The 19735-nt window shown below is 34.3% G+C and overlaps 3 protein-coding genes across 3 annotated transcripts; 1 reads left to right on the forward strand and 2 right to left on the reverse strand.

The window, feature by feature from the left end:
• Position 1: 1 nt before the first annotated feature.
• LOC125190572 (putative inactive purple acid phosphatase 27) lies at positions 2 to 4273 on the reverse strand. Its single transcript, XM_048087901.2, has 13 exons — positions 3910 to 4273; positions 3744 to 3831; positions 2708 to 2974; positions 2400 to 2511; positions 1998 to 2109; positions 1737 to 1869; positions 1448 to 1638; positions 1080 to 1266; positions 945 to 1012; positions 777 to 876; positions 473 to 661; positions 310 to 390; positions 2 to 227 (listed from the first exon to the last, which is right to left on the reverse strand). The coding sequence occupies exons 1-13, from the start codon at positions 4212 to 4214 to the stop codon at positions 174 to 176; spliced, it is 1887 nt and encodes a 628-aa protein (XP_047943858.1). The 5' UTR covers positions 4215 to 4273; the 3' UTR covers positions 2 to 173.
• Positions 4274 to 7121: 2848 nt separating this feature from the next.
• LOC125189700 (uncharacterized) lies at positions 7122 to 7802 on the forward strand. The gene is made up of 2 exons (XM_048086951.2): positions 7122 to 7535; positions 7632 to 7802. The coding sequence occupies exons 1-2, from the start codon at positions 7229 to 7231 to the stop codon at positions 7646 to 7648; spliced, it is 324 nt and encodes a 107-aa protein (XP_047942908.1). The 5' UTR covers positions 7122 to 7228; the 3' UTR covers positions 7649 to 7802.
• LOC125190718 (putative inactive purple acid phosphatase 27) lies at positions 7778 to 19028 on the reverse strand. Its single transcript, XM_048088092.2, has 13 exons — positions 18676 to 19028; positions 18521 to 18611; positions 17623 to 17889; positions 14227 to 14338; positions 13983 to 14094; positions 13612 to 13744; positions 9273 to 9463; positions 8877 to 9063; positions 8736 to 8803; positions 8564 to 8663; positions 8290 to 8478; positions 8123 to 8203; positions 7778 to 8040 (listed from the first exon to the last, which is right to left on the reverse strand). The coding sequence occupies exons 1-13, from the start codon at positions 18975 to 18977 to the stop codon at positions 7987 to 7989; spliced, it is 1887 nt and encodes a 628-aa protein (XP_047944049.2). The 5' UTR covers positions 18978 to 19028; the 3' UTR covers positions 7778 to 7986.
• Positions 19029 to 19735: the final 707 nt, after the last annotated feature.

The raw sequence follows: 19735 nt of genomic DNA on the forward strand, positions 1-19735 counted from the left end.
CTCCATTATGAACATCCATTTTTTACTTGTGACTAGGAAAATAGTATGGTACAATATTTTTCTATAAACTAAAGAGTGATGTGTTATTATTACAACCAATTTATAAAACATGTCAAAAATGAAATCTGGTCTGAATTCTGACTTTTTTTTTGCTATGAACGGTGTCAAGTCCCTCACTTAATGATTCGGAAACCATCATCCACATTTCTTGAATCTGCATTCACCAACTACAAACCAAAAAGGAGTGTCTAATTTAGCAAAATAAGTAATCAAATCTGAAACTTTGCTTATTTTCTGAATTCCACTGACCTCGGCATGAAGCTCGCTCTTGGTGGCTTGAACTCTTAAATATCCAAACTTGGTAATCCTAACCAAGCTCCAGCTATTATCCTACAATATCAACACAATCTATATGTTATTAATCTAAAAAAGAATACAATAAGTTAATTAATTAAGAGGTATAATTAATTACAGTCTGTGTGAAATTATCAAGCTCAAATCCAGCCATTCCAATAACAGCATGAACCGGCGCAGAGTAATTGGAATTATGGTATGTGTCAACTCCATTGGAATCTTTGGTGGGCATTCCTCTGCATTCTTCCTTATAAACGGCGCATGTCCTCTCATAGTTATGGACATGCCCAAACAAAACCAAATCCACCTATTATAGATCAGTTTGGTAGGGAAGATAAATAAATAAAACAGAAAAAATAATCATGATAATAACACAAATTTTCAGTCATATAACTTCAAAATAGATGAGTAATCTACTCTACCTTGTTTGCTAGTAGCAACGGCTCCACTGCATCAATGAACTGATCGTCGACGCTAGGAAAAATTGGGTTTCCAGGAGAAGATGTATACATGGGCCTGTGCCTGAGCATTCATCACAAATTCATCAATAATTAATGAATAAGTGGTGCAGCATAGTTTTTGAGACATACCCTGTGAATATGAGCCATGGAGTTGTTGTTCTATTCACTGCGGCCATGTCCTTATTCATCCATTCATACTGCCAAGTGCCAATGAAATGAGTTAGAACATGAAATTGGATATTAATAGATGAAATTGAGTTTTACCTGTTCTGAATTCTGTGTCCAGTTGTGCTCGGTGGAAATGACAGTGAAATGAACAGGCCCTTGCTCTATGGAGTACCAGGGCTTATCCTTGGCGACAGTAGGCATAGGAAAATAAGTCTCGTAGGCAACCCCGCATTCTCCCCCAGAGTCCGGGGTTGGGTAAACGGAGCCAGAGTCCATGTAGTCTCTGCATTGCATCCACCAAAAATAATCATGATTTCCCATTTTGCGCTATCTACTAAAATGAGTCTCTAGGAAATTTTACCATACACTTTCCTTCTATATCTCTTATTTTACCAATTTTGCATTAAAACTCGTACCATCTACAGCCAACACTGTTTTAAGTAATTGGCATGCATGTAACGTACCGCTCGTGATTGCCGATGGCGGTCATGTAGGGGAGTTGGGAGGCAAGAGGGGAAATGAGGTGAAGGAAGAAATCCCACTCGGCCATGAAACCGGTAGCGTAACTAATGTCGCCGATGTGAAATATAGAGTCGACCCCTCCACCGGAGGATACTGCCTCTTCCATTGCTTTTACAACAGATACCGATCCAGGCTATACATACATTCAACTCCAGTAATTAATTACTCCTCCAATATATTTATGTGGACAAACACAATTAATTAAAGAGCTATATATATACTAGTACTTACTTGTATGTAGTGCTCTACAGAGGAATCAAGAGGAGCCTTTCCCATATCACCATAAGCAAGAAATTTAAGGTCATCCGATCCTGATGGCGGTGGAGTTCTCAACTTCATTTCATCGCTCCATCCCACTGAATCACTGTTCAACACAACTTAATCAATCATGTTTGGAGATGATGTATATGGACTCTTCTAAGCTAGCAACTTGGATTTATAATCACATATTCAAGGACGAATGCCGGAGTAAATGATAGTAATTGAAAAAACCTTCCATATTTGTAGGAGTAATTAGAGGAAGGACGAAGTCCAGTCATTATAGCTGAATGAATAAAACCAGGGTCGTGCCATCCGAAATCAACCGCCGGACTTTCCAACGAACCTGTATCACCATACCAAATTAATTAGTTTTATCATTTCTAAATTAATTTTTTAATCATAATAAATATAGTACTAAAACGGCCTATCCATATAGTTCTATACTGTGGATTTGGCCACACGACCGGTGATCCAACAATAGAGAACGAACTATTATTATTTTTTTACTTTTCTTAATTCCTCTGTGACTGATTTATCACATTGTATTTCCTAAAAATTTAAAATAGAAGTTAGAGATAATAGATCGAATGAAAGTAATTAAAAAGGGTGAATAGGGTGGATGAATGTAGTTACTATTGCACATGTCAGCTTGGGAAAAGGTTGACACTGAGGATTGTGCGGATTGGGCGTCTCCATATTGAACTTGTTGTGGACTTGGATCCCCACTCACCCACGTCAATCTCATCTGCCATTTCAAATCAACACAAGCACTACATATCAACACATTTTTGTGTGAGACTTGCACTTAGAACAAAATGCATACAGACAATTACATAATCGTGCAAAATTGTTAATAATATGATAATTGCAATTAATTGTAGTCATGTTTTGTTAAGTATGATTAATTAATTTCAATTAAAGTTTTAAATTAGAATACACACCGATGTTGCAGTAGAATCAACGCTGGCTACATGGGCGTACACAGGCTGGTTCGGGTTAGCGAATTTAATCGGGTCGGATCTATTCAAGATGCATGGCGTCTCAAACCCACCGGTAAACATCACGAACTCGATATCCGTACGTATGTTGACGACATGGAACGATAACGTGGCCCCGCACGTCTTTGTCACGCATATCCCAGCAATGCTCATGTCACAATCACTCTTGCCGCACTTCAGATATTCTGGATCATTGCTTACATATTGAGCCTGCATTCGGAACTATCTCAACCAAATTTCTTACACAAATTTGACTTGCCTGATTGCAGGAACTGTATATAGAGGCCATGCGTCTAAAAAGTCAAGAATATGCATGTACCCCTAATTTTAATTGATATTGCAAAGTTTTTGTTTGAATTTTGCTCAATTTGGAACCAAACCAAATTATTTGATATATATATCCGCTTAATATCACGAAACTTTTTAAAAATTTGTTTTTTCCTCAAACTTTGAATTTGACATTTAATATCACAAACTTAAATACTTTTTGAATATTTTCACCAACAACGAAATTTGGCTACATTTCATTAGTTATTACATCACATAAGACATGCTGACATGGTTATCACTGAAAATGACAGTGATGTGATTGCAAAATCTCTAGAAGTTAGATATGGTTATCCATATCATTTTAATGTAGTCGGAATTTGTCATTACTACACACACTGCATACACACTACACACACTGCATACACACTTTATACTAGTATCATTTTATCATAAAATAATTTGGAACTAAATTATAATTCAATTCCTTAAAGTTTAATTCCAATTTTGTACCAAACGAACCCTTAACAATATTCCAACCATTTTTTCTTCCTACTTTTTGTTATATCAATTTTATATTAAAAATTCTGTGCAGGAGTATTACTCCTTATCACTAGTCTTCATGTTTATAAATGGGAAAAGAACACTACACAAAATAAGTAACACATGTACTACCTAATTAAAATATCGTTAGGTAAGATGGTAGTAGGACCTTAACAGGATAGTGGCATAGAAGTGGGAGACTGTTGAAATCGCCCGTTTGTTCGTACATAACTGCATTTTCAAGACACGCCTTCACACTATAACCAAAAACATTAGCCTTTAATTAGCTGCGTTTAATTAAGCGTGACGATGATCAAGAAATGAAGTGCACGTACTCGGAGTGAGAAGGGGAAACCATAGCCACCCAATCGGTTTCGGAAGGCTCCAAAACTCCGGTGATGTTGACCGTCACGTATTCCTCATCGGATAGGGTCGGGTTGGAGGTTACTCTCACCTTGACGTACGGGTTCGGGTCGGGGCACTCTACCAGCTTCCTCCGGTTTACAAGCCGGAACTCCGATATCTTCGTATGGTTTCGGAGCTCTGCTGTTGATCGGAGCAGCCTTTCCGGCAGCGAGGAGGCGTCTGTGTTTATGGACAAAATTATTATTAGTAATATTGTTACAACAAGGCTTCGCATCTTGATCAATATCAAGAGTACTTGAGGAAATTCAAATTCCAGAAATGAAATGGGATGATAATATATATGTGGAGGGAGTTATATATATATATATATATATATATATATATATATATAAAGAAGCTTTACATTATTTTTGTGTAAAAGCGTTTAGTTAAATTTTGGACAACATGTTGCGTACAAAAGATATTACTAGGCTAATAAATATAGTAGTTATCTCTTTTTATGATTAATTACATATCTTGAGTTTTTTTTCATCAAATTAATGCGTAGATATCAATATTCGTGTTTCATGTACAACCTATGTTTAACTATACGCACGGTTAAGCTTACGCATTATATAAGCATTTATACTACAAGATGTTTCTTTTTTCTAATTTGTCCTACATGTCACATTTTCATTTTTAGATTTTTTTTTTATAATTTTATAGCAAAATTTGGAATTCAACCTATAGCTCTTTATGAAATTGACAAAAATGATAAATATAATAATAAAAATTTAATTAGGCATGCATCCCGCTTCATAAATTCATTGGAAATCATTTCATTCACCAATTATACATGCCTCTTCTTCGTTGAGATTAAATCATATAAATGGGTGGATTCAATATGTTTACTAATTACACATCCGAATTATTAGAGAGGTTACGATAAATCTCGCTATAAATAGAACATTATATTTCCTCCCGCACACACACAATGACACGAACATGCTTATTCAATATATTTTGGTGATTAAGATTTATTCACGGGTATTAAACATTAATAATTAAATATTATAGGAGGAAAGCATGCTATAACGTGGTCGATTCGTTGATAATTGTCATTGTTTTTATGTTGATAATACCTAGGTACTAGTACTAGTTAAGTGTCACAATAGTTGCGTAATGGTATATACTTAGATATAATTCCTCGAGTTATCAGATAGCCTTCTTGTTGTCAAACTCATTTAATTCTGCCAATGCATGCCTTCCAACTAATGATACCTATTTAACTATCTCCACAATTACTAGAAATGAAAATATGTGGCTCTCAATTTGTTGTTATTAGGTCTTAGATCCGTTTGGGCCGATTTCATTAAATAAGACATGGATAAATTGATATCTAAAGATCCTTGAAATGAACTACTCATGCACAATATTAAATTAAATGATTAACGACCGATCAACGAAATAAATGGCGTGTATATTAATGTCTTAGTGGTCCCTACAAAAAATGTCTTAGTGGTATAGTTCTATGTAGTCGGTTGTTGCATGACAGAATAGGTGTTTCTTATATTCGTTAGTTTGTTTTGATATCAGGCTTTGCCTGCGTTAGTTACCAAAAAAAAGGGTTGTTTAAAAGGATATTTCTTGAGTAAAAACATAAAGGGTTTGGAATTTGCAAAGTACATGGAGTAGTATTCAATTATCCAATCAAATTTGGAATATTAATTTTAGAGTAAAGGCCAAAATCGGTCCTGAACATATGACCATTTTACGATTTTGGTCCTAAACTTTATCTTTTTGATTTTCTGATCCTGCACATTTCAAATCGGATCACAATTGGTCCTCCGTCATTAGTTCCGTTAATTTTATAACAGTCAACGGGTTTAACCCAATTTTGACCAAATTAACTTTTAATTTTGATATTTTACTCCGCCTAATTAATTCTCTAATTAGACTAAGTCCCGGAGCTCCCGAGCCGGAAGGCTCGTTTGCGATGGAGATGGAGTAGGAGACGTCGGCTTCAACAGAGCCGGGGCTGGAACCGAAGCCGGAGGGGAAGCAACCAGGCCGGCGTAGGTGCAGCCGGTGGAGGAGGAACTGCCGGCGGAGGTCACGCTGGCGGTGGTGTGCTAACCGGTGGAGGAGCGGCGACGGGAGTAGCAGCAGGTGGCAGAGAACTAACCACCGGCGGAGGCGCGGAGACTGGCGGTGGTGTTGAAACCGGAGGTGGCGTTGCTGCTGGAGGCGTCGGAGTGGTCACCGGAGGCGGACTAGCGGTGGGAGAAGTGGGAGTGGGCGGAGCAATGGTGGCGGTAGGAGAATTCGCCGGCGATTGGCCGCTGACGGTGGCGACTCCAATGCAGATGGTGTTCCTTCTCTACAAGTGCCGCATCAAGCGTATGGATGAGTCGCAGAAGCTTGTTGGAGGGAATTCGCGAAGAATGAATGAGCCGGCAGTTCCTCCTCCCGCCTCACCGCCGCCTCCGGTGCCATCTCCTCCTCCACAGGTTGCACCTATGCCGGCTCCGGTTGCTTCCCCTCCGGCTTCGGTTCCAGCCCCGGCTCTGTTGAAGTCGACGTCTCCTGCTCCATCTCCATCGCAAACGAGCCCTCCGGCTCCGCCGACGGGAGCTCCGGGACCTAGTCTAATTAGGAATTAATTAGGGGGAGTGAAATATCAAAATTAAAAGTTAATTTGGTTAAATTGGGTTAAACCCGTTGACCGTTATAAAATTAATGGAACTATTGACAGAGGACCAATTGTGATCCGATTTGAAATGTGCAGGAAAAAAAAATCAAAAAGATAAAGTTTAGGACCAAAATCGTAAAAGGATCATATGTTCAGAACCAGTTTTGGCATTTACTCTTAATTTGAACCGTACTAATTTACAAACTTAACACACACCACTAGAATTAAATAAAAAAATTGAAGAAAAAGTAAAGTAAATAGAATTGATTAAAGAGATGAACTATGTTGAATTTGCCATAAAAAAATATAATGAAACTATAATAAGTGGACTTTAAAAAAAATTCTAACTTCAAAATGACATGAGAGTATTTTTTTCATTACTCAAACTTATGATACTCACGCCACTTTTAAAAGTGAAAAAAAAAAAGGTGTGCCGAAAAGGCAACTCAAAAACAGTTTTAGCACAAAAATGATGCATCTTTTATGAAGAATCCTACTAAGGAGCACAAAGAAAACATGAAGGCAGCAAACTTCATGAATTCAACTTGAGATCCAAAATTCCTATTTAAAGTCATATCTACTGAAACAAAGACAATAACAACTACAAGCAAGAGGCAATGGCGAAAATAGGGATTACAACATACCTGATGCTGGTGATGTGCACAAGCATGATCTTCTCCACTGCCTCCGCGCAATGCCAAGGCGACTTCCAAGGTCTCATTCAACAATGCTCCAGATTCGTCCAGCGACCGGGCCCTCAGCAGGCCCCGTCTCAGGGCTGCTGCAACGTCATTAGGAACGTCGATCTGCCATGCGTCTGCCAGCATGTCACCACCCAAGTTGAGAAGATAATCAGCATGCAAAAGGCAGCTTTTGTTTCTGCATCTTGTGGAAAGCCACTTGCTCATGGAACCAAATGTGGCAGTATGAAATTATTTTTTTATTTTTTACATTAATTCAATATTATTATACACTAGTATTATATGTTTTGAACTTTTCTTGTTATCTCTTGTTTTGCAGGCTATATAGTTCCATGAGAAATTGAAGAACAACTATTGATGCACTGCAAGAAAAAGAGCAGTGGTTTGATATTTGTAATAAAAAAGAGTTGTTTGTTTTAGATTTATGTTATAAGGCGGTTGTTCTAAATTCTATATATACTGAAATAAAAATTAAATAGTTGAAATGTTATAGCCTCATCATTTTGATTCACCATTATGCTCTAGCAGCACGAATATGAACATCGACTTTTACTTGCGACTTAGAAAAATACGATATTTTTCTATGAACTAAAGAGTGATGTGGTTATTATTACAACCATTCATAAAACATGTCAAAAATGAAATCTGGTCTGAATTCGGTCTTTTTTCGCTCCTCACTTAATGATTCGGAAACTATCATCCACATTTCTTGAATCTGCAATCACCAACTACAAACGCAAGAAGAGTGTCTAATTTAGCAAAATAATTAACCAAATCTAAAACTTTGCTTTTTTTATTAATTTCACTTACCTCGGCATGAAGCTCGCTCTTGGTAGCATGAACTCTTAAATATCCATACTTGGAAATCCTAACCAAGCTCCAGCTATTATCCTACAAAATCAACACAATCTATATTAATAATCTCAAAGATAATAGCATTTCAATAAATAAATTAATTAAAAGGTATAATTAATTACATCTTGTGTGAAACTGTCAAGCTCAAATCCAGCCATTCCTATAACAGCATGAACCGGCGCAGTGTAATTGGAATTTTGGTAAGTGTGGACTCCATTGGCATCTTTGGTGGGCATTCCTCTGCATTCTTTCTTATAAACGGCGCATGTTCTCTCATAGTTGTGGACATGCCCAAACAATACCAAATCCACCTATTATATTACATATATTCTTCACTTGTTTTACTTCTAATTAAGGATATAGATTGTGGTAATTATAGATGTATTTAGTTGTTACCTTATTTGCTAGTAGCAAGGGCTCCACTGCATCAACGAACTGATCGTTGACGCTAGGAGAAATTGGTGTTCCAGGAGAAGATGTATACATAGGCCTGTGCCTGAGCATTCATCACAAATTCATCAATAATTAATGAATAAGTGGTGCAACATATATAGTTTTTGAGACTTACCCTGTGAATATGAGCCATGGAGTTGTTGTTCTATTCACTGCGGCCATATCCTTATTCATCCATTCATACTGCCAAGTGCCAATAAAATGAGTTAGAAGATGAAGTTGGATATTAATAGATGAAAATGAAATTGAGCTTTACCTGTTCTGAATTTTGTGTCCAGTTGTGCTCGGTGGATATGACAGTGAAATGAACAGGCCCTTGCTCTATGGAGTACCAGGGCTTATCCTTACCAGCGGTGGGCATTGGAAAATACGTCTCGTAGGCAACCCCGCATTCTCCCCCAGAGTCCGGGGTTGCGTAAACTGAGCCAGAGCCCACATAGTCTCTGCATTGCATTACTAAATTAAATGGAGTATGTTTTATCCATTCTGGGTCGTTCGCCAATGTTAGTCTCTATTTGTTTATATAAGATATATCTCTGTAATGAAATTTCAACTATATTTTCTTTCTGTTTCTTTTACTTTACCAATTTTGCATTAAAACTCATAAAAGTTGCAATTTAGACTATTTTTTGTGGACTGAGTTAATACATACCGGTCGTGATTGCCAATGGCGGTCATGTAGGGGAGTTGGGAGGCAAGAGGGGAAATGAGGTGAAGGAAGAAATCCCACTCGGCCATGAAACCGGTAGCGTAACTAATGTCGCCGATGTGAAATATAGAGTCGACCCCTTCACCGGAGGATACTTCCTCTTCCACTGCTTTTACAACAGATACCGATCCAGGCTATACATACATTCAACTCCATTAGTTAATTACTACTCCAATATATATATATATATATATATATATATATATATATATATATATATATATATATATATATAGGATTGTCATCAATTGAGATTATTTAGGCTAATTGAGAAATGAGATGCAATATCAGCCACTCATTTTTATTAAATGAGTGGTCCAGATTTTGCCACACAATAAATAATTTTAGATTAATTTAATATGAAAAGGTATAATGATCCTTTCGTGTTTTAATTTCACTCTCTCTGCATCTTCGCAAATTTCTCCAAACCAATCGATCCTTCTTCCTCCCCGCTGCAATTGATGCGCACGCTCCAAATCGCAGTTTATGCAGCTTTCGACATGACTCCAATCACACAATCCAGCGCCTGATTTCCGCCTGGCAATCGCGGAAGAGCGGATCTACGCCGCCGCCTCCGCCGGCGCGGCAAAGCGCGATGAGTTGGCCGCCGCGTTAGGGCTTGCGAAAAGGCGGTGGCAGTGCTGCGTCACATTCCGGTTTCTAACTACGATGAGCAGATTCTGCAGTTGCTGATGAGCTCCAATTGTATGAATTCGATGGAGATTGTGCTCCAGCGCAGCGGCACGGAGGCGAGATTCAGCGCGGAGGTGTGCTTCCTCGAATCCCCTCAGGAATTCGTAAACCGCGATTGCGAAGAAGTAAACCGCCGTTTTCCGAATTAGAGATAGAGATAGGGAGTGGAGACGTGGAGTTTGTGGAATTGGAATTTTAAAGAAAAGGGGGAAAAGGGAGGAGAGGACGCGTGGCGTGGAAAGGAAGTGAGGTGTCTCTGTTTTATCAGCTGTTTTTGTTTTTGGAGATGCAAAACCTCATTCTCTGAGTTGACTCACCTAATGGTGGTCGAGCTTGCTGAGAACTCGCTCTCCGGCGCCGTACCGTCGTGGTTCATCCTCCTCCGTCCGCCGCCGCATGGTAATTTGCCACCCACCGCCGTCGTGGTTCAATTGAGGAATAAATATGAAGAAAGTAATGTTGATTAGATCCTTGAGCCGGTCAATTTTGCGCAGATCTCAAGCATTTTCATCCTCCGCCGCCGCCATCGCTGCCAACCAAAAACTCCGTCACCTCCACTTCTCATCTCCATCGGTCCCCGCCTCTTCTCCAAACCAGGGTACTACTCTATTTATTTGATTTTTATTTTGGATTATCTGTGTTCAGACTGAACTGTATATTTCTGGAGTTTAGCTATAGGCTGGATTAATCTCATGTTTGAGTCTTCAGAATTGAAGAGTGAAATTGACAAAATTGTGAAATTTCAAGTCATTGTTTGTAATTTAGCTATAGGCTGGATTAGTTGTTATTTTTTAATTACAAGAATTTGTGAAATATGTATATGAATTTGAGAAGGCAATTTATTTGACGTCCAACAATCACGATTAATTTGTGAAATATATGGATGCAGTTTTTAATTGATTGTGTTGCTGAAATTTGTGAGTTGTGTAGATAAGGTGTTTGTGATATTGCGGTATTGCCTAAAATATAAGTTGTTGACATGAAAATGTTTATTTTTGACATGAATTATATAGCTCGTTGACATAATAACGTTTGTTGTTGACATGAATTATATAGGTAGTTGACATAAATTTTATGAAAAATGTTGTTAACATAAATTATATGTAAAAGACTGTTGTTGACATGAATTATATGTAAAATGTTATTGTTGACATAAATAATATAGGTCGTTGACATGAAAACATAAATAATGTTTGTTGTTGACATCGTAGTTGACATGAATAATGTTGGCTGTTGACATCGTAGTTGACATGAATAATGTTCGCTGTTGACATCGTAGTTGATATGTGAATTATAAGTGTTATTTTTTAGTTGTTGACATTTTAATACGAGTTGTTGACAATCGATATTCTCGGTATTGATATGTAAATTATAAGTGTTATTTGTTAGTTGTTGACAATCGATATTCTCGGTATTGATATGTAAATTATAAGTGTTATTTGTTAGTTGTTGACATTCGATATTCTCGATATTGATATGTGAATTATAAATATTATTTGTTAGTTGTTGACATTTTAATACGAGTTGTTGACATTCGACATTCTCGATATTGATATGTGAATTTTAAGTGTTATTTGTTAGTTGTTGACATTTTAAAACGAGTTGTTGACATTCGAGATTTTCGATATTGATATATGAATTGTAAGTGTTATTTGTTAGTTGTTGACATTTTATTACGAGTTGTTGACATTCGATATTCTCGATATTGATATATGAATTATAAGTATTATTTGTTAGTTGTTGACATTTTAATGCGAGTTGTTGACATTCGATGTTCTCGGTATTGATATGTGAATAGTAAGTGTTATTTGTTAGTTGTTGACATTTTCATACGAGTTGTTGACATTTGATATTCTCGGTATTGATATGTGAATTGTAAGTGTTATTTGTTAGTTGTTGACATTTTAATACGAGTTGTTGACATTCGACATTCTCGATATTGATATGTAAATTTTAAGTGTTATTTGTTAGTTGTTGACATTTTAAAACGAGTTGTTGACATTCGAGATTTTCGATATTGATATATGAATTGTAAGTGTTATTTGTTAGTTGTTGACATTTTATTACGAGTTGTTGACATTCGATATTCTCGATATTGATATATGAATTATAAGTATTATTTGTTAGTTGTTGACATTTTAATGCGAGTTGTTGACATTCGATGTTCTCGGTATTGATATGTGGATAGTAAGTGTTATTTGTTAGTTGTTGACATTTTCATACGAGTTGTTGACATTTGATATTCTCGGTATTGATATGTGAATTGTAAGTTTTATTTGTTAGTTGTTGACATTTTAATACGAGTTATTGACATTCGATATTCTCGGTATTGATATGTGAATAGTAAGTGTTATTTGTTAGTTGTTGACATTTTAATACGAGTTGTTGACATTCGATATTCTCGGTATTGATATGTGAATTGTAAGTGTTATTTGTTAGTTGTTGACATTTTAATACACATTGTTGACATTCGATATTCTCGGTATTGATGTGTGAATTGTAAGTGTTATTTTTTAGTTGTTGACATTTTAATACGAGTTGTTGACATTCGATATTCTCGGTATTGATATGTGAATAGTAAGTGTTATTTTTTAGTTGTTGACATTTTAATACGAGTTGTTGACATTCGATATTCTCGGTATTGATATGTGAATTATAAGTGTTATTTTATTGAATGTTGAAGATTTGAATGTTGAAGATTCGAAGATTTGAAGATTTGAATGTTGAAGATTCGAAGATTTGAATGTTGAAGATTTGAAGATTTGAATGTTGAAGATTTGAAGATTTGAATGTTGAAGAGATTTGAAGATTTGAACATTTGAACATTTGAATGTTGAAGATTTGAAGATATGAATGTTGAAGATTTGAAGATTTGAAGATATGAATGTTGAAGATTTGAAGATTTGAAGAAATGAATGTTGAAGATTTGAAGATTTGAAGATTTGAATGTTGAAACTAGATTTTTAGAGAGGATTTTAGAAAATGATTTCAAACACAATTTAATGAAAAGATAATTATACCCCCTTGTTGACATAATGTGGTATTTGTTGACATTTTGTTAATCTTGTGGATTAGTGGCCCATATTGCATCTCATTTCTCAATTTAGCTAAATAATCTCAACCTAACAAGACCCTCTATATATATATATATATATATATATATATATATATATATATAGGTTTGTGTTAAAATGACAACACCTCTTAAGCTAACACCATACCACCAATCTCAGCCAATCATTTGTACACATGGACGAATAATCAGCTGCCATGTGGCAATCATAAAAATTGCTTAAGGGTAAATTTTCGCGGACTGCAATATCCAATACGCTAGACTGCAATTTTTCCCGCCTGCAATATCCAATACGCTGGACTGCAATCTATAGATTGCAATCTAGTGTATTGGATATTGCAGTCTGGTGTTTATAATATTGCAGTCTAGCGTGGTGTCACAGTGTCATTTTAAGAGTGTTGTCATTTTAACGCACCCCTATATATATATATATATATATATATATATATATATATATATATATATATATATATATATATTTATTAGACAAACACAATTAATTAAAGAGCTACTTACTTGTATGTAGTGTTCTACAGAGGAATCAAGAGGAGCCTTTCCCATATCACCATAAGCAATAAATTTAAGGTCATCCGATCCAGATGCTGGTGGAGTTCTCAACTTCATTTCATCACTCCATCCCACTGAATTGCTGTTCAACACAAATTAATCAATCATGTTTGGAGATATGCATATGGTTGGGTGTGTATATATATTAATGTGGAGTTTGGATGTCCATCGAGAACCCCTGTAAGCTCTTAAATCCTTCTTTGGTTACAATCTAAGTTGCTGTTTATGTTATGATACAAAATCCAGAAATTATATTTAAAACATACAGTACTATACTACAACTTAATTATCATAAAATAAGACTATAGTAATTGAAAAACCTTCCATATTTGTAGGAGTAATTGGTGGAAGGACGAAGTCCGGTCATTATAGCGGAATGAATAAAACCAGGGTCGTGCCATCCGAAATCGACAGCCGGACTTTCCAACGAACCTGAAAAGCCATACCAAATTAATTATTATCGTTTCTTGTCATGTTACGCTATTCTCCTGAATAAAAAAAGAGTATACTAGTATATTTTTCAGGGTAATTTAAAAATGTGAATGAATGGAGTAGTTACTCTACTTGTGCACATGTCATCTTGGGAAAAGGTTGAAACTGAGGATTGTGCTGTTTGGGCATCTCCATATTGAACTTGTTGTGGACTTCGATCCCCACTCACCCATGTCAATCTCATCTGCCATTTCAAACCAACACTTTCGGATTCAAAATTTGAAAATTCATTATTTATATGTTTTAGTTTGGTGGCATGTGCTTTTTTGCACTTGCACAAAAGTACATACAGACGATTAGATAATGGAGTAATTAAAAAAAGGCCAAATTACATATAAACCCATGAATTTTTAAAAGAGTTTAATTTTTTTTGTGAATTTTAATGTTGCATGAAAAGTCACGAACTTTATTAGACTGTGTAAATTTCTCATCCAACCTGACCCGATAGATTTCCGATAAAAACTTATCTTACGTGGTGCGCTGGAGGCGTGACTTGGCAACTCCACCAATTTTGATTGTTTCTATTCTATCTTTGCAATCTTTGACCTCGGACTTACCACAAATATAATTAGCACAAATGAAAAAATACAAATCGAATTCCACAAACCGAATTCAACGGTCGGAAATCTATTGGGTCATATCGGATAGGAAATTTACACAGTCTGATAAAGTTCATTACTCTTCATGCAGTATTTAAAGTTCATTTGAAAATTAAACTATTTTAAAAGTTCACAACTTTAAATGCAATTTGCCCAATTATAAAATGAGGACGAAATTTAATTACTCCTATTTTCTGATTACTACAATTTCAATTTGAAATTATCATAACTTTAACTTCACTCAAAGGTTTTAAAAAAAAATCACTCAAAGGTATCGGAACCTATTTAAAATTTGTAACAGTAATCAATCGTAAAAAATAATAGGGATATTGGCATCTAATATCACGAAACTTTCAAAAAATTGGGTTTTTCCATCGAACTTTAAAATTGGCAAATAATATCACGAACTTTACCCCGTGTTTGTTTTTTTCCCACGAATGAAAAAATTCCCACAAATAATATTATGATACCGATTTTTTTCATATTTTCTCGACAATAATTTTGAAAGTTTCAAGTTGTTCAATTTTTGAAGATAGTTTTTCTTAAAGCACACCCTCCAAAATTGTTCTTCAATCTATTAAAATAACATGAATTTTTTCATTCGTGGGAAAAAACAAACACGGGATAAAGTTCGTAATATTATTTGCCAATTTTAAAGTTCGTGAAAAAACTTTTTAAAAGTTTCGTGATATTAGATGCCAATATCCCAAAATAATAATATGATAATTGCAACTAATTGTAGTAATGTTTTGTTAGTTAAACTTATTAAAGTAACTTCTTTGTTTTTAGGAAAACGGTAGCTTGGTAGATGTGAATTAATTCTTGTTTTTTTTATTATTTTTGGTGAAAAATAAATAAATTAATTATTAATTTATAACATCAAAATAATAATATTAATATTGATTAATAATAATAGTATAAAGAGTGTGGAGAATGAAAGAAGATATTATAATATCACTTTTGGTACTTAGTTTTGTACTTAGTTTTGTGTATGCTCAAAATAACCTTAATAACACTAATGGAACAATGTATTGTATTTGTTTAGAGGATATTTTAGGGTGAAAATTGCATCAGGTACCAAAAATATGATTTATAAATACCAAAAGCGATATAAAATAAAGATCAGGAACCATTTACGTGCGAAAATGAAAGATCAGATATCATTTACGTAGTTCACTTAAAAAAAAACTCAAGAAGCATAAGAAAGTCAGATAATAGTAACCAAAAAGTTGTAGCAATAATAAATTTAAGTGACAGCTAATCATCTAGTAATGAAAATGCAACGATTTATAACAATAATTAATTTATTTTTTAATATCATTCAAATATACTCAATTATAATTATAGTTATAATTATATTCAATTATTATAATAATATTATTTTTATAATGCTAAAAACTAGTTGTAATCAATAACTAATTATAGTATAATTATTTAAATGAATCACACAATATTATATGATAATAATAATAATAATAATAATATTAATAATAATAATAATAATTATTATTATTATTATTATTATTTTATATTAAATTAATAACTAATCAATATAGTCTAAGAATTTAAAATTGTGAATTGTATTCATAATGATATTAAGAGTTGAATATTTTTAGCTAGGTTATTCAACCCTAAAATGAGTATAAAATAATTCAATAAAAAATATTTAATTGATTTAATTATTTTAAATAATAAATTTGGTTAGGTGTTTTGTTCTTGATTTATATTATGAATGCAATTAAATGTATGTATAAAACACTAAAAAGAAAGAAGAAAAAAAAGAGGAAACATAAACTAAGGAGAAAAAGAAAGAAGAAATGAAGATTAAATACTAAAAAGAAAGAAGAAAATGAAGAAAAAAGAAGGAAGAAGAAACTAAAAAAGAAAAAAATAATCACATGTTTGGTACTATTTAATTTAAATTTCCAAAAATATTCTCCATAACAAAATAATCACATATTTAGTACCTAAGGTTATTTTTATTAACAAAAACGATATAAAATAAATATCAGGTATCATTTGCATGCGAAAGTGAAAGATTAGGTACCGTTTATGTAGTTCACTCTTTTTTTTCTTGTGATTCTGGAGTTGTATCCAAAAGCATTTACTCAATTTTTAGTTAGTTAGATACAAACCTATTACATCCATCGATTGGTCGCTAAAACTATTTTAAAAACTTTAGCTGTCAAAAATAGAATAGGGAGTAATTTTAGAGTCGCACAATTCGATATAGACTCTGGGCGTAAATTTAATAGTTGAAGAAAAAACAATGCCAACATCAAAGCACTAGTTTGAATAATATTCGAACAGTATGATCGATTTAATTCACTATGTCCCACGACACCACGAGCGAATCACATTTCTTTTTAAAATGTCCTATCACAAGTGAGTCATTTCATTTTTAAGATTATCTCTCTTACTTTATTCTTCACTTATTTTAAATACTCTTTATTCCTCTATTTTTCTCTCTATCATAGTTTACTCTCTCCACTTTAACTTTTTAAATATAAATTTCTTAAATCTCGTGTCCAAAAGAAATTATTCACTTATCTTAGGACGGAAAAAGTATTACTACTTGCTTTAAAACTACCTATATACACATTAATCATGATGCTATACTTATACAACATACATTAATAGCCCAAAAATTATTAGTAGAATTTTAAGAGTGCTCGTATGCATAAAAAAATATTTTGTTCCACAATCCAGATGTGTCCTAATTAAATTTAGTAGTAATAATTAGGGGATGCACATATTCTAGGTCTAAAACTATAATGAATACTATAATATTAGATTGACACAAAGATATTAAAAATTCAAATGCAACATCAAATGACGATATAATAAGTGAGAGAATTAGAATACACACCGATGTTGCAGTGGAATCAAGGCTGGCTACATGGGCATACAAGGGGTGGTTTGGGTTAGCGAATTTAATTTGGTCGGATCTACTCAACATGCAGGGCGTCTTAAATCCGCCGGTAAACATCACGAACTCGATATCTGTACGTATGTTGACGACATGGAACGACAATGTCGCCCCGCATGTCTTCACCGTGCATTTCCCAGCAATGGTCTCCTCACAATCACTCTTGCTACACGTCAAGTATTCTGGATCGTTGCTCACGTATTGAGCCTGCATTCGGAACAGTCTCAACCAAATTGCACACACAAATTTTACGTGCCTAATTGCAGGAACTGTATCTAGAGGCCATGCTCTAAAAAACTCAACAATATGCATGTACGCCTAATTTTAATTGATAATGCAAGTTTTTTGTTTGAATTTTTGCTCAATTTGGAACCTAACCACGTTACTTGATATTATGAAATAAAAACTAAATCGAATTGAAAATTAAAATGAATTCATTTTTGATGCTGTTATTATTATCAATATATAAATAAAATTAATTATAAATTTAGATTTTGTTTTGGTGTATACCGAACTTGTCCAAACTTGAAAAAATAAACTTGTTTTAAATTGAGAATTCTAGAAAATCGAACCAAATTCAATACTACTACCTACATCCACCAAAAACTTTGTGTTATCCGCTAAAACAAGGTTCTATCTATTGACTATAATATCGAACCATATTTTTTTTTCAATATGACTCTTATTTTATCAATTTTATATCAAATATCGTGTTATGCATATATTTTATGGAGGGTATTTTTAATCACTAGTTTTCATAATTGTGTTTAAAAATAGGAAAAGAACACAAAATAAATGTGCCTAGTTAAAATATGGTTAGGTAAAATAGTAGTAGGACCTTAACAGGGTAGTGGCATAGAAGTGGAAGTCTGCTCAAATCGCCCGTTTGTTGGTACATAAGCGCCGCATTTCTAAAACACGTCTTCACACTACAACCAAACACTAGCACGTTAGTAATCGAAATTAGGTGCGTAAGAAATGAAGTGCACGTACTCGGAGTGAGAAGGGGAGATCATGGCCACCCAATCGGTTATGGAAGGCAGCCAAACTCCGGTGATGTTGACCGTCACGAATTCCTCATCGGATAGGGTCGGGTTGGAGGTGACGCTCATCTTGAGGTACGGGTTCGAGTGGAAGCACTTGGCCATTAGCATCCGGTTTACAAGCCGGAAATCTGATACCCTCGTGTGTTTTCGGAGCTCTGCTGTTGATCGGAGCAGCCTTTCCGGCAGCGAGGAGGCGTCTGTGTTTATGGACAAAATAACTATTAATATTGTGACAACAAGGCTTCGCATCTTGATCAATATCAAGAGAACTTGAGGAAATTCAAATTCCAGAAATGAAATGGGATGATATATTTACTCTAAAATATATATAAGGAAACTTTACTTGTTTTTGTGTAAAACGCCTAACTTTAAATCAACAATTAATTTTCAGTAGTCAAAAGAGAAATAACAAGCATATACAGGGAGTAGTAAATTTTATTTTGATTTTTTTTCAATCAGATAGCTAATACGTATATACTCACAATATTCGTGTTTCATTACAACCTATGTTTAATTTTAGGCACGCAGGTTAAGCTTTTGCATCTTGTAAGCATTTATATTGTTGTAAGTACCCTTATTACCTCTACCTTCGTTCCACAATAGGAGTCACATTTGGTGTGAGCACGGATTTAAAAAATGTAAAGTATGATGGATTTATTAAGTTAGTGTAATATGAAGCCCACGTTTTTTATATTGGTTTTATAATAAAATATGAGTAAAGTGAGTTAGTGGAATTGTGAGACCTACTTACTATTTATGGTAAAACTGAAATAGGACTCTTATTGTTGGATATACTGAAATGGCAAAATGTAATTCATATTGTGAGACGGAGGTAGTATTATCTCACTTTTTCTTTTAATCAGTCTCATGTCGTACTTTTATTTTTAGAACAAGTAATTTTTACAATTTATAGCAATATTTGAAATTCAACCTACTATGTCTTTATTAAATTGAAAAAAAATAATAAAATATAATAAGAATAAATTAATTGGAAATCATTTCATTCA

Source organism: Salvia hispanica, chromosome 5 (genome assembly GCF_029641045.1).
Source record: "Salvia hispanica isolate PSC_SH4W2 chromosome 5, Shi_PSC_v1, whole genome shotgun sequence".
Lineage (NCBI taxonomy): Eukaryota > Viridiplantae > Streptophyta > Magnoliopsida > Lamiales > Lamiaceae > Salvia > Salvia hispanica.